The 15,407-nt window shown below is 42.4% G+C and overlaps 1 protein-coding gene across 15 annotated transcripts in view; it reads left to right on the plus strand.

The window, feature by feature from the left end:
- The window catches only part of plecb (plectin b), a 114,555-nt gene that overhangs the window by 51,496 nt on the left and 47,652 nt on the right, over window positions 1-15,407 (plus strand). For 12 of the 15 annotated variants that reach the window (XM_080768887.1, XM_080768888.1, XM_080768885.1 and 9 more), the window contains exon 2: window positions 13,608-13,669. In XM_080768887.1, the coding sequence (XP_080625013.1) occupies window positions 13,608-13,669 (62 nt within the window). Of the gene's footprint in view, window positions 1-9,142; window positions 9,550-13,607; window positions 13,670-15,407 lie in introns of those variants that run through there. The other 3 variants (XM_080768897.1, XM_080768898.1, XM_080768896.1) reach the window with 2 other exon arrangements.

Consider the following 15,407-nt stretch of genomic DNA (forward strand, 5'->3'; position numbering starts at 1 on the left):
GAACATGGACACATACACTTGCACACTCCTTTGACCCTGTTGAAACGAGGTCAGCTAAAAGGTCGTGAGGAAAGGGGAGTGGTTAAGTAAAACTGTAAACACTCTCTCTTTCGCACAAAAGTTGCACCACTCTGCATTCTGTCCGTGACCTCTGACCTCTCGGTCAGTGTTTGTTTGCCAGTTCCCAGGTAGCCATACATGGCACGTTGCCCTTTGAGGTACGCTATCTAAATATACCGGATTCTTTTTTATAATATGCTCAGCTCCTGTGCGTGTCTTTGTAAAGTAAACGCATGCTCGTTGAAGGGTATTATTATAAAGCGTGGGTTTTAAAGCCAGGGTTTTAATGGCCTGTTAGATTGCTTTGCATAACTGGCTGGGGAGGGATTTTCCTAGCTAGTTCTCTCAGGCAACACAAGTTGAGCAGGTGCACTACTTGGCTAAATCAAGCTCACATTCTTGCTCATCACAGAATGTTTGTGGATAAAGAATGTGTCAAGTCACTTAAATAAATTGCCACCCAAGTGCAACTTCCTGTTTGAGTTACAAAGGCCAATGCTTCTATTGTATGATGACCATATGTTGTCAGCTCTCAACATCAACAATCGTTTCCCGGTTGTAATAGCCGATCTACAAGCTCACTATGCATTTTGAGCCATTGTCATTCATTGTCATTTTTGACAGCCATTTTTGAAAGTGGTTAAATATATATAAAAGGGAAAATAAGCAGAAGTTCCCAGGTTCGATACCCGACCTCTGCAATTAGTGCAATGTGTCGAGGTGTCCCCGGGCAAGACACTTACTGTAAACCCTAATTGCTCCCTCCCTGCACTCCTCTGTGGGTGAAGCTGAAAACTGAAATTATTAGCATCGGTCAATCGTCAGCTATTGTTGGTCTGTACTAGTAGTTAAGTGAACCTGGCTCTGGTTTGGGCCTGGCCTACGGGAAGAAGTGTGTGCTTCCTGGAAACAACCACAGCTCCTGATCCGGAGGCATGCAGGCATTCGGTGAGGCATTCAGTGAGGCAGGGCAGCAATTGAATTCACCAGTGTATAATTTTAATCATGCCAGGAACTGTGCGTATATTCGAAACAACCCATGTCCTCCATGCTGCATTGGCACAGCAGACATAACAGAAAGCTCCAGAATTTCTAAATAAACAGTGAACACATGCACCAGGAGTGCATAGGGGACCCAGGGGGGAACATATACTGTATCCGCTGCATTTTGTGGTTGAGATTATTGTTTTTTTTCTGGCCTCTGGGCCCATAAAAACACATCCGGTCCTATAATAGAAGGTTATTTATAATCCATCTGGGGGTTTCTCAGTTACCCCCCTTGGTCCCTTGGTCCACTGCACTGACATCAACACTGTTTACTTTCATGCGCCATGTGTTTTGTGTAGCTGTTGCTATTCCTCAGTCTGTCCCACTGGGGTTTCGGTAAACCCAGGGACGGCAGTAGCTGAGAGGGTACGAGAGGCCGGCTGGTAATCAGAAGGTCACCGGTTTGCCCAGTACAGTATATGTGCCGGAAGTGTCCCTGAGCAAGACACTTAACCCCTGCTATTTCTTTTCCAAATGTTAGCCCCAGGATAATGGACGCTATAGGTTAAAAGTGGATAATAAAGGTCTTAAAAGGGTATCTTTGAAAAACAAAGAAAAGGTCCCGCACACAGTCAGACACTTGCCAAAATGTTGCTCTTTATTAGGTCGACGTTTCGGTCGACTATTAGACCTTCATCAGGACAGACAATAATAATTCTTTATTCTACTGAGATCGACTGAGAATGTTCTTACTGTAAATCTTTGGATACTACCCTTTCATCATCTCTCTGAAGTGTAACTGAAAGGGCTTAATTATATGTTCCTTTACAACGGTTGGCTGGTAATAACATGCGTGTCAATTTTGACAGGCTAATATTAATGACACAAAGCATGCATCTTATCTACCGGCTGAGCAGTTTAAACCTGCAGATATTTGTCCATATCAGGCATGACGGGACCCAAAGCCTGGCCTGGTGCCACCCAGGCCAGAGGTCAGTCTGATGTAAAATGAGTAGACTGAATATTCAGGTCACTGTCCCTTTTAAATGTGACCTAGGTTCTGTTCAGCAGCCTCGCCTGTGACCTGTCATAAAGTATCACCTCCTAAAGTTGACTGGCGTTGGTCAGTGCGTGTGACCGCCCACGTAGGCCATTCCAATCGTCTAGATTATAAATCTGCACTGAAATAACAGTGTGCTATTACATGCATTGCTAGGTGATGGATTGATGTTTGTGATTTGTTTATCCTTCAGTGATTTTCCAGGTTACACGGTAACACTGAAAACTTGAGATGAAACAAAATGTATTGATTTATATGAACTCAGCCTATCCTATGTCTTGTGAATCACTACCTCTTTATTTTAGTTGGATCAATATTTTCTTATTTGTATTTTTTCAGTGTAAGTTCCCCTCCACTGAGTAGGCCTTCATTTGTAATTAAGCACATTAGCTGAAGCGCTTTGTGTAAAGTAAATGATTGGAACCGGTTTGAAGATGCAATGAGGCCTGCATTTCTTCAGGGCTCATTAAACCTGAAGTAATAACATTGTGACTAAGAAGTCCTGTCAAATATCTCACCTCTTTGTCAACTTGTGACAAATGCTCACACTTGAGCAATATGCACAATGCAATCAGCCTATATCAGTACACTGATAATGATTTTGGCAACATTATTTAGAACATAAACAGGCCGGGACGTCAAAATCCTTTATATTATGTTTGCGGATTCTCAGAATGTGATGAAGGCATCCAATTTGAAGGTCTTTTGAATGCTTTCCATGCTCTAGGAGCACAATAACTAGGTGAAGTTGAGGGTCAGGTTGCTGTGATGACAGCAGGTGTGGTGATTTTACATTGGACGAGAAAAAGGCAGGGCTTCCACGCAACTGTCACCTGTGAGAAAGTGTTTTTTTAATGGCCCAGGACCAGCTGGCACATGCTGTCAGTTGCACACGTGTGCTCCAGGGGACTGTGGGCCTACAACCACCAGCATAGTAAAGGGACCTGTTGCTCGTGTTCCCACAGGAATAATGGCAGCCGCGGAAATACCTGATGCTTCTACGGTTAATACGTTGATGTATGGCGCGCGTACTTTTGGAATGACATACCCGTATGAGCGGCAGGATTATCTCCATGAGATAAGCTATGCAGAACGAAGCAGATTCTTGTATAGTAAAATGTGTTGTGCAGGTGAGTTGACCAATATGGATATGGGGAGGAGTTACACACAGCGCGGACAATGGGAGTGAGTTACACTAGTAAAGCCTACTCTATACAGGCAAGGCAATGCCTCTCACTGAACGCTGTCATTTATTAACAGATTTTGTTCTCGCCGTTCACTTTAATTTATAGTTAATCTCTTACTTACCGTACTTGTTTTTATCTAACAATATTGCTGTATGCCAGATTGACTATTATAAGTTGTTTTTTGTACACAGAGCACTTGTTCTCAGCATATTCATATTGTCTGACCAATTTGTAATACTTAACTACACCAGTTGTGTCTGAAGATACTAAGAAGTATTTCAAATAGAAGTGGTCCAGTACAGGGATAGGTTAGTGTTTTAGATGTATATGGTGCTATATTTGTCAAGTCATAGTTAACAATATTGACCTGCTGTTATTGAGTAACTAACCAGATAGGAATTAATGTCTTGGCCATAACTCGCTAAATGTATAGATTATTTGTATAGTGAAGGTAGTGAGCAGCAATTTCCAGGGTTTTATTGACTTTCGGAGCTATTTAGGAGTCCATTTATTACACTTTAATGGTCTATATTACTCAATCATGACACACAATATATAAAAGTGCACTTAAGTACAATTTTGAGGTATTTGTACTTGAGTATTTCCAATTTCCAGTAATTTTACCTCTACTCCACTACATCTCAGATCCAAATATTGTACTTTTACTCTAGTTACTAGTTACTTTGTAGATTTGTATTATTATTACAAATCAAACTAAAGCAGTATTGATACTTTTACTTAAGTAACAAATAATATTTGTTACTTAAGTAAAATTATCAATACTGCAAAAAAAAAAAAACACCACTGTCTATTGCAAGGTACATTATAGGCTACCGTATACTAGTCTCAGTTCAGTTCCAATATACATAAACACACCATCTGGATTTGCTGCTAGGGCTTTGGCACAACCTACTGGTGAGAAATTATAATGCCATATTTTCTCCCTTTTAGAAAGAAGTATAGTGTGGTGGTGGTGGTGGTGTCTTCTGTTCTGTGTCTTCCTTTCCCCATGATGTCTGTGATTCATGAGAGACTCCAAAGACTCACCCTGAGTCTAAAAATACTCCCATGCGTAAGAGAGGTCGGACTAACCCTGCTCCCAGCACACCAGCTACTGTGTGTTTAGGGACGTTGCTACAGCAACACTTCTCAAGTTCCCCTTTTTCCACATTTACAAGGTCCTTTCAAACTCATGAATAAGACCATATGGAACTGGGTTTTTAACGGAAAGGACATTTGAATGGAACTCTAGGGGGGAATGGGAGGCCTATGAAAAAGGCAAAGGAATAAAGGCTGGTATCTTCCATACAGTAGCTCCATGAATTTCTTGAGGGAAGAATACAAGCACCTTTTATGATCCATGTAGCTGCAGTTTGACAAGCTCACCCATAGAGGGAGGTTAAGTGTCATGTTTAGTTTTCTGGTGTCACAGAGGACAGGATCTTCAAAGATCAACCCTGCATCAAAACACTCCGAATACATTTGCATTGCAGCCAAATGAAAGCTGAGCGAGACAACAATGGTGTGGGTCCCAGATGTGGGACATTCCGTAGAGAGGCTTGTGGAGCTGTTTGTGGCTCAATTAGCTATTTTAAAACTCAGCTGTCGGAGTTCATCTAGAGGGGGTTAAATTTGGTTTATGGATTCAACTTCAGCTCTTACTCAGAGCATCTAAAAAGACTGCTGGCCTGGCCGTAGCTCCGTGTGGGTGATGGTGGCCAGTGTGTCAGTCTGGGGACACTGCCAACCATCCCTGTGATTATTCTTAGCTCTCAGACTTCCAGTGACTCTTTCTTTTGCATGAACTGTGCCATTGTTATGTGTGTGTTCCTAAAAAAAACCCAAAACCTACATACTTTCTTAACACAATAATTTCATATATTTTGTTCATAATTTGGACTTGTTCTTCAGAACAGGCCCAGTACATTTGAGGCAAGCAACTTGCAAGGTTGAATATCACACTCATAGCTTTTTTTAAATTGTATTTATTTTTAACCTAACTTTTTTTTTAAAGGAGGTTTCTTATGTGACATTGAGTTCGGTTTTTCTGTGCTATCACTGTACAGTATGTTGAGACAGTAGAATTCACTATAGCACTATTCATGCTCTGCCTATTCTTCCTGCTCTGTCTCTGCACCATCCGTCTGACCCTCCTCTTCATCATGTTTTAACTCCCTCCTCCTTGAACTCCTTCTCCTTCTTCATCTCACATAAGAGTCATAGTCAGATGAGGTGGGTTTTAGGGTGTGTACACTGTACAGGCTGTCTCTGGCTTTATTAACATTCCATTCCCTGCGGGGTGTGGCAGCCGGCGCTTGCTTCCACTTGCTTTTACCTGATGTGATAAAAGTGAGGGAAAGTAATGGGGGATTAAAGAAAATGAGTAAAAGATGAAGGAGGGGAAGAGAGAGAGAGGGAGGGGTGTTCACAAAGAATGAAGAGAGAGAGAGAGAGAGAGAGAGAGAGAGAGAGAGAGAGAGAGAGAGAGAGAGAGAGAAACACCCTGTAACCTAACCTGTGTGTTTAAATCCTTTCTAAGGCTTTCTCCTCCCCTACAATGTATGGCGTTGTCTACCCAGCCCCTCTCTAAACCACTTAATGTCTTCAGTAACACTGGACTTATCCCAGTTGTAGACTCTTTGTTTTGCTCACTAATCTGTTTGTTTTCCATGATAATGGTAATGGTTGTTGCTTAAAAGCAGATTATTGCAGCTCTGAAACAGCCGCATGTTCTGCTGTGTATATAAATTACCGTGCGGAGAGCAAGAATGGTCTCTGCGCTCACTTTTAAATGGTCTCTCAACCTTTATGACAAGCTGTAGAATATAAAATAAAATCTGGGAGGCTCCAGAGATTAGAGTTAAAGATTATTGATTTTATCTTTTATGTGAGTTCCCCAACTAACCTCTGCCCTCTTAACTGCAGAGTGAATGTCTCCACTCAGGCGACCTCCTCCCTGCGCAGCAGTAAACAGCATCTGGTTCCATGTGTGTCGTGCATGGAAAATTGTTCAGTGGATTTATTGAACACAGACCAGTGATTAGAGAGACCATTTCATTGAAACAGAGCACCCAAAACTTTATGGAGCACAGGAAGTCACGACACAACCTTGTTGTGCTGGACTATTAAAGAAAAGCTGCTGTGTCTATCAGCGGCATAGGGTCCATTGGGCCATACGCGCCTGGTGTCTATATTTGAACAAAACAGACATTTTTGGACAGCTGTCAACGAGGGCTTATAAGATCTCCTCAGAATGCATGTCTTCACACGGGATCTAGATTTTGTTTACAGTAGTTAACTGGGAAAAAATCCTCAGTTCTTAGGTTAAGCCTACTATGGGCTTAACTATACCCAGGGGCTAGTTGAGTATTTTGTGTGGTTTGTCTCTCCATGTGCCTTCAGGTCAAGACTTTCCACTTTTAAATCATACTATATTTGCTTTGGAGAAAGAAAAAAAACGACACAGCAAAATATGAAGTGTTAAATTATCTCTGAGGTTGTAAAAGCGGTTCCCAGTAGGGTGCCCCTTTATGCACGGTCCAAACCACAGTGCTCAGTCTATGACGTAACGTCAGTGTGGGAACACGCAGCCCACTGTCCCCATCAGAGAAAATAGATAGAACCTCAAACTTTTCATTTACGGAGAAAACGCTGGCTTTCGGAATCACACCAACCAAACAGTTTCTGCTTTTAAGAAATATATAAATTGTCCATCTGGTTCTGATGAAGTGAGAGATGAGGGAGCGCTGTAATAAGCAGGTTGAGACCTTAATGACATGTCTCTCTGGAGAAAAGAAAAGATCGCATGACTAAGACGTTCCATGGTCTCTCCGTCCTCGTCTTATCCCGCTTGGGGTTCCCCTGCAGTATTCCCCATGGAGTTAAAGTACTGTAGTGTCTCTGGTGATGTCCCTGCCTGTGTGATCGGGACAGTTACTGTTTTTACACCTTTGTGATCGGGACAGTTATTTACAGCAGCATGATGTTTGCTCTGATCTACTTCAGCAGCACAGTACAGGGATATCTTCTCTTCTCTTCTCTTCTCTTCTCTTCTCTTCTCTTCTCTTCTCTTCTCTTCGTATTGCAAAGAGTGATTTGCACTATAATTAGTTGCACGCCGGTGTCGCACACCAAAAATAGCCGATCTACACAACACTATTCTCAGTGCAAGGCGGTGTACAACCAAGTATAACAACAATGAGACATGAGACCACCCTGACTCACAGATGAAATTTGGCAAGAAAGGTAATGATTTATTCCAACACGCAAATAATTCCCCAGCATGAAAATGCATAATGCATTCCCTATGCTCTAATTGCCATGAAACAAATCGGATCAACTGTTAAAATCCAATTGCAACAGACATGGTGTTGTGTTGAGCTGTGTGGATTCAGTTGATGTTTTACACTACATGCCTATGATCCATAATTAATTTGGACCTGCTCAGATTCCCATTTAACCACTCCTTAATTCCTCAACCTGCCTAGGCGTGGTATCACAAAGGTGTGTCTCCAGATTTGCGAACGTGGCACACACACACACACACACACACACACACACACACACACACACACACACACACACACACACACACACACACACACACACGTTGCTTCATGTTCATAGAGGGAGAAAGGGTTTTTTAGGTGTCCAATGATCCAGTATGATGATGATCTCAGACAGTGAGGGTAATGAGATATATGAACGCTCCTCATGTCTGGAGGATACAGATCAGTTAATACCTTCTGATGTAGCTGAGCTGTCAGTATACTGGCCTAAAAGGGCACTGATTCCAGGTCCCACACGCACGCACGGCCGCACGCGCAAACGGCGCACGCATAGACATACACACTGTTCATTTAACCAATTTGTATACTCTTTGCATGGAAGGTTTTACTGTGTAGTTTGAGATATACTCCCCCTTCTCTCTCTCTCTCTCTCTCTCTCTCTCTCTCTCTCTCTCTCTCTCTCTCTCTCTCTCTCACACTCTCTCACTCTCTTGTTCCATCAGTGTGGTCTGCTATACGATAAACTCTCCTGTCTGTTTTGTCACATGGCTTGAAGATCCCAGCATTACTGGAGTCAACGGCTGTTTGCTTGTTATCCTTATCCTGTCAGGATTAAAACAAGCCAAACACGTAGCACGATTCAAGGAATTTCATACAGAAATGCATACACAACAATGCACTACTGTAGCTTGTTCCTACTGCACTTACGGGTACTCCTTGTTTTATCACTGAGGGGAGAAGGAATCTCAGAGGAATGCTGTGAATAATGAATGATTAGCCATTCACATGCAGGTGTGTGTGTGTGTGTGTGTGTGTGTGTGCGTGCGTCCTTTGCGTTTGTGATCTATGACAACCTGGCATCTTTTAGGGAATGAATGACTAATAGTTTTACACCGTTAATCCACGACACTCCAATAAACCAATCATTATTGCGTAGTTGTCTCTGGTGCCACCGTTATGACTTTATTATCACTTAAGTTGTGACTCAGCGTGGGTGCGTGTACAGTATTCGTGTTCAAGCAAGCAGTTGCAAGTACATTGAGGTTCTGGGAGAGTTATATGCTCTTCCACACAAGCTACCCTAAAGTGATTAAGTGAGTGAGAGTGTGCATGCGTGTGGGTGTGTGTGTGTGGCACAGCGTGCGCGCCGGCCGCCACCACACCTTAGTCCCTCTCTCCCTCCTCTTCTCCCACCACTGTGACGGAGCAGGAAGGGGGCGTGGCGTGCCCACAATGTCCTCCCTCCAAACACGCCGCCACTAAATACACACTCACACATCACGTACGAGGACGGGCCGAGACTCTGCAGCCCACAGGCATCATTTACTGTTCTGCGTTTGAAAGGAGAAGTGAGGGAGGAGGAGGAGAAGGAAGAAAAAGGAAGGAAGGAAGGGCTGAACCCAGAGAGAGAGAGGGAGAGAGAGAGAAATCATAGGTTTGTGAAGTGCTGACTGGAGCGTGGACCACAGGACTGCATGCTTGGACTGACTGCCTCCACAGAGATACAGAGAGGACCGGAGATTGAGACACACACACACAGAGAGATTTTAGAGGGATTTGTAATCTTATCATCGTTGTTATTCTGCGAGTGTCGCGCAACACTGAGGGACAGTGACAATGAACTCTCATCAGCAGAGGTACCGGAATGTATCCTCTGTCTCCTCCGACAGCAGCGTGGGCAGAGACAGAGTGTCCTCTGATGAAGGGTACTACCAGGGGATGCTCAAAGCCACAGACGGAAGGAAAGGTATTCGCATTGATCTGAGTATACTTTTTCATTTAACTCTGGGCTGTACAGGTCCATTTGGTTGCATTCGTCATTTGTCTTTTATATAAGACATACTATACATTGGTCAGTTTGTTTGTTGCTATTTGTGTCCGGTACAGAAGGGATTTAGAGTTTACTGTTTTCTCCTGTGAGGCGGGGAAAGGGAAGTATTTTATACGCCTGTAATTTCAGGTTTGGATGGTTTTCAGGTTCTGGGTAACCACTAAGTCCCTAACATGTTGAAGTTGTGGCCTTAATGGCTAGGCTCTGTTATAATTATCCATCCCATGTGTCTCAGTAGTTTATATACTTTCATATTCTGCTGTTGTTTCTTCGCTGAAAGAATGTTTGTTAAAGTATAGTCTTCTTCTGCTGCTGTCATGAGGCTTACTGTACCACTTAGATGAATTATATCCTAATGGTAACATGATCAGGGGGAAATGAAACACCAAATGTGATATGATTAACAAAACAGTTGACAGCCTGCTCACTTTGTGTTAGAGGTGTAGTGGCATTTTGGGTTGACTTTACCTTGTTTTGCCTGTATAGCATGATTGTATGTATTGCCTGTATTAGCAATGTCAGACATTTTAAAGGTGCATCATCATGACATGACTTAAACTGCTGACTCTGTTATATTATACAGTAGATGCACCGTGGCTGTTATGAAAGAAACCCTGCCCTGTGCTAGCTTGTACCCTGCCCTGTGCTAGCTTGTACCCTGCCCTGTGCTAGCTTGTACCCTGCCCTGTGCTAGCTTGTACCATGGTTGCAGTCAAGAAGTTGGCTTCAGGCAGCTTAAACTCTTCAACCGTTGTGGTTGCTTGTTTGCATAGTGGGTTACTATGCAATAATTGATGGAATTGATTTACAGCTGAGGCATGGCATGGATGCTGCAACAGAGCCACCCAAAATATTTTGCCCATTTGCCCATGTCTCTGAAACTCATTTGTTTTCAGTAATATTTGATGCTTGAAGTCCAGTGCACCTCCATCACTCAGCATCATAACCTTTCATTCTAAAGGCCAAAGGGGTCCACAAGGAGATTCCATTCATTGCTCAAATATTAAATAATGCGACTTTTAGGTAAAGGTGTAGTAAGTTGAATGGTGGATGGCAACCGTTTGGGAAACATCTCAGTGTCATTATAGCCAGTGGGTTCAAAAGTCACTGACCTTCCAAGCAGAAAGCATATTGACCTTATTGCTGGATGACAGGTGGTGAAAGTTCCACTTGCCTCTCTATGCGACCTGGCTTCAATAACACAATGGCCAGGAATAGCCTAATCGTCCTCATGGAATGTAGCCTCTGGGTGCATTTTTGATTTATTATTAAAGCAGCAGTGAATCAATGCCCTGTGTACTGAAACTGTGGTTTTCATTGCAGGGTGTGTCGTATGGACATTTAATAAGGCAGCATGTCACGCCCGTTTAAGACTGATAAGGCATAGAGGACTTTGTCTTTGTGTTCTATAGTTCTTTCAGATACAACTTGTGAATGAGCTTTTTGTTGTTATGTTATGTGAGTCACCACCAGAATGAACCACGTGTTATGTACCGGTAATTCAGAAGGATATGAAGTATTACAATAAACGTTTATATTACCATACAGTATAAAGGCTGTCTCCTCGCAAAAAAGCACTCGGATCAGATAGAACTCAATGTATTGTAATAAATCGCAGGAACATGTCTTGTGGTCTGTTGCCAGTATCTACACTCTAAACCACTCATAACACAAAAGGGGGTGTGTTCAGGTGTGTTGTTTTAATGGGTGTGCTCCCTAGAGGGAAGACTGTACCTTCTTTTATACTGTTGTCCAAAAACAATAGCCTTTTCCGATCCACTGATAGGGATGGCTTGATAAACACAACGTGTAATGTTTAAGAAACCATATCATAACACTTCAGCACATCCTTGTTCCTGTGGGAACCAGCCTTCTTCTGTGTGTGTGATGGCCCTGTGATCGTGGTGGAGAGAGGCATGCTCTTACACACACCTTCCTAGACAACGTGGGCACATCTGCCGTGCCGACGGTGAATGCACTGTGATGCAGCGTGACTCAGCTACAGACGCGCACCGCCCAGACAGCTGTGATCATGTCTGATTCCACCCTGTGACGTCTTTGTTTCATCACTCTTTGGCATCTTGGATAATCCGTTTTCCATTGTTTGATATTGTTTAATATATATATTTTTTCAAACTCCTCTGCAGTGGTGTTAGTTACAGTGGGGCCCAGTGCAAACTATAGTTACTGGCTATGAAACATGAAAGGCATGATGACTGCTTGCTCGGCTTGCAAATGTTGAGTTCAGATTTTCCCCATTGCTTTATCATCTCGTCACATGATCAAATAGAGACTTGATATTGGACATATTTACCCAGCAATCATCCTTGCATATCGGTATAGAAGAACTTCCAAAGAAGAAATTATTCTTTTATTTGAATAGTTATAGTTTATGTGGAATAATCATATTTTTGCTACAAAGTTTACAATGTTCTTCCAAGGTGGCAATCTGAATCGCTCACAAGGGCCCATTCTCTGTTGTTTTTCGTGATCATATATTTTTTCTTTATTGATATTAATTTCATAACATTCATGAATGTGAAAACGTAAACAAAGTAAAATAGTGAAAGTTATTATTAGCATTGTGCACAAAATTAACATAGAAAAACGTCCCCCCTAAAGACATAAACACCCCGCCCAACCCCCTAGAAACGAGGCCTCCTACCAGACAGGTGATCATTCTGAAAGGCTCTTCAAGGTTCAAAGAGAGCGATTTCCACATCGCTGCCGGTGACTCCTTCACCTCATGTACACGGGATGTTGATAGCTTCAAGTACACAACTAGATAATGATATGTTTGTACCACACAAATCCAGCTAGTATCTCTTGTTTGCATGTCGGTTGGTATCTACTATCTGGCCCACTGAAGGTTAAACAGATCGTTAGAGATGAGTTTAACAGGCAAATGCGGTGCTGTAATCTTATCTCAGACATCTCAAGAGAGGAAAGCATCTCCCAAAATCTTCAAAGACCACCACCCAACACAATGTTGGAGGGGCTGCGCTGTCTATGGGCCCAACCCAACCCCACCCCACCCAACCCCACTACTCTGCAGACCCCAGTGCAACCGCATTGCCTGCACTGGTTATACTTACTTACACCACTGCTCCCCTGTGTGCAAGCTGTGTGGTCTAATATTTGACTGACAAGTCAAGAATACATGGTACTGTATGTAGCCATACACACTATTTTCATCACTATTCGATCACTATACCTTGATATGTGGCTGCATGCCAGCTAGGGGGGTGTGTGTGTGTGTGTGTGTGTGTGTGTGTGTGTGTGTGTGTGTGTGTGTGTGTGTGTGTGTGTGTGTGTGTGTGTGTGTGTGTGTGTGTGTGTGTGTGTGTGTGTGTGTGTGTGTGTGTGTGTGTGTGTGTGTGTGTGTGTGTGTGTGTGTGTGTGTGTGTGTGTGTGTGTGTGTGTGTGTGTGAAGGGGGGAGAGTGCTACTGTATCTCACAAACCGCTAGATGGCTCGGTGCCAAATGTCTGGCCAAGGAAGCACCTCAGGGCCTTTTTTCCACATGTGTGTAATATTATATTATACTTTCATTTCATAGTGGATGTGAATGGCACCCGGATTGAGCTGAAACTTTGCTCAGAGTCTCATAGTCTGAGATCCACATGGGTGCCATGATGTATTAGACCCATCTTGTTTCTTCTTTTATCGTTTTGATTGATTTATTTTATTTGGTTATTATAAAAGAGCACAGAGAAACTTTCCGACGTACAAGTCAGAGGATGAAAACACAACAAAAAAACTAGAAAAACATGACGAAACATCACAACAACAATGCACATAACTACAGACAGATGTCAATACACTACATAACTTCATGAGCTCTTTCTAAAATAATGTGCAATCGATACATTTTTCTTTTCTTTTTTTTTCTTACCATGTAGGCGAAATCGTTGCAGACAATCCATTGTCTGAAGTCAATGTCTGACGTTCCACTTGTTCATTTTGTGTCCACAGATGAACGGGACCGGGTACAGAAAAAGACCTTCACAAAATGGGTGAACAAACACTTGATAAAGGTAAGGTCCCCGTCATACTAATAATAATAATAATGGATTTTATTTATAACGCACTTTATATTCGTGAGAATCTCAAAGTCATACAGCAAATGAATTAAAGCAAAAGAAACAACACAGTGAACACACCATTAAAAACATCTAAAAGAACAGGAACATTTAAAACATAAGGGCTATAAAAATGCTTTGGTAAAAAGGAAAGTTTTTAGTCCTCTCTTAAAAGTGTCGACCGACTGTGGGGCTCTCAGGTGGGCGGGGAGAGCGTTCCACAGTTCGGGGGCGACCGAGCAGAAGGCCCGGTCACCCATGGTGCGTAGGTTAGTCTTTATGGGTTTGTGGAGGTTGGTGTTTGATGAGCGGAGGGAGCGGGTTGAGGATTGAAGGGTGACAAGTTCCTTGAGGTAGGGGGGGCGTTGCCGTGGATGCACTGGTGGGTTTACTGGGTTAGCAGGGAAATCTTATATTCAGTCCGGAATGAGATGGGGAGCCAGTGGAGTGAGCGGAGGATGGGTGTGATGTGCTCGTATTTACGCACTCTCATCAGGATCCTAGCAGCGCTGTTCTGAATGTATTGGAGCCTTTGAAGGCTCTTGCTATAGGGATCCTGATGAGAATTGCGTTGCAGTAGTCCAACCTAGGAGGAGACAAAGGCGTAGTCCTTGATTCAATTCACATTATACTGGAACGCACAGTGGAATTTCTTTGTGCGTTTCTCTGATTTCTATGAGTCATTTTCCAACAACTTTATATTGTTGTTTATATTATTTACTCCTCAAAAGAGGGTGTTTACTGACAGTTACAGATTAAATGTGTGGTACCACATTCATCTCCATAGCTTTAGAAAATGATCTCCTCTGTAATTACTCTGAGAAAGATGTTTTTTTAATTTGGGCTTGATTCATGATGCTTGGTGGCCGGATGTTTTATAGCTGGGAGTTTTGGAAGTATTGTTAATTTAGTAAAAGGGACAATAAAAGCCGTAATCACAGAGTTTTTGGGGGGGATAGAGTTCCTCAGTCACCTCTAGGCTATGTTTAGGAGGATCATGTTTGGATAGGCTGCTGCTGGTATGCAGATGACATCATGTGGGTTTTAACCATCACTGTGACCTCGTTCTGGGCCATTTGGGCTGTAGAACACACACACACACACACACACACACACACACACACACACACACACACACACACACACACACACACACACACACACACACACACACACACACACACACCATATCCTATTCAGCAGTGGTGGAAAAAGTACTTAAGCATTTCCTATATTCATTAGTGTAGACTTTCGTCTTACACAAACATTAAATTCCCAGCATTGACAATGAATGGAGAATGTACGTCATATGTGGACGAGCTACGTAAGCAACATGTTACCAGCTTGATGATGTAGGATAAAAGTACAAATACAAGCAATATAGAAATACTACAAATACAAATAAAATGAATTCAAAATCTACTTGAGTAAAAGTACAAATTTATTGACATCAACGTGTACTTCAAGTACCAAAAGTAAAAGTTATGCATTCGTTATGCAGAATGTATATAATTTAAAGTTTTCATTATGTATACAAATCATTTGAAAATAGCAGATCTACAATGTGTCACGTTTTCAAATGGCCGAAATGTATATATACAGTAGGGCTGAAGTGGTTACTGTATGTTTTGTAATAATAATCTACATTCTACACTAAATCTACTGTATCTAGTAACTAGTAACTGATTTCAAA

This window comes from Protomyctophum bolini (assembly GCF_963924005.1).
Source record: "Protomyctophum bolini genome assembly, chromosome: 7".
Lineage (NCBI taxonomy): Eukaryota > Metazoa > Chordata > Actinopteri > Myctophiformes > Myctophidae > Protomyctophum > Protomyctophum bolini.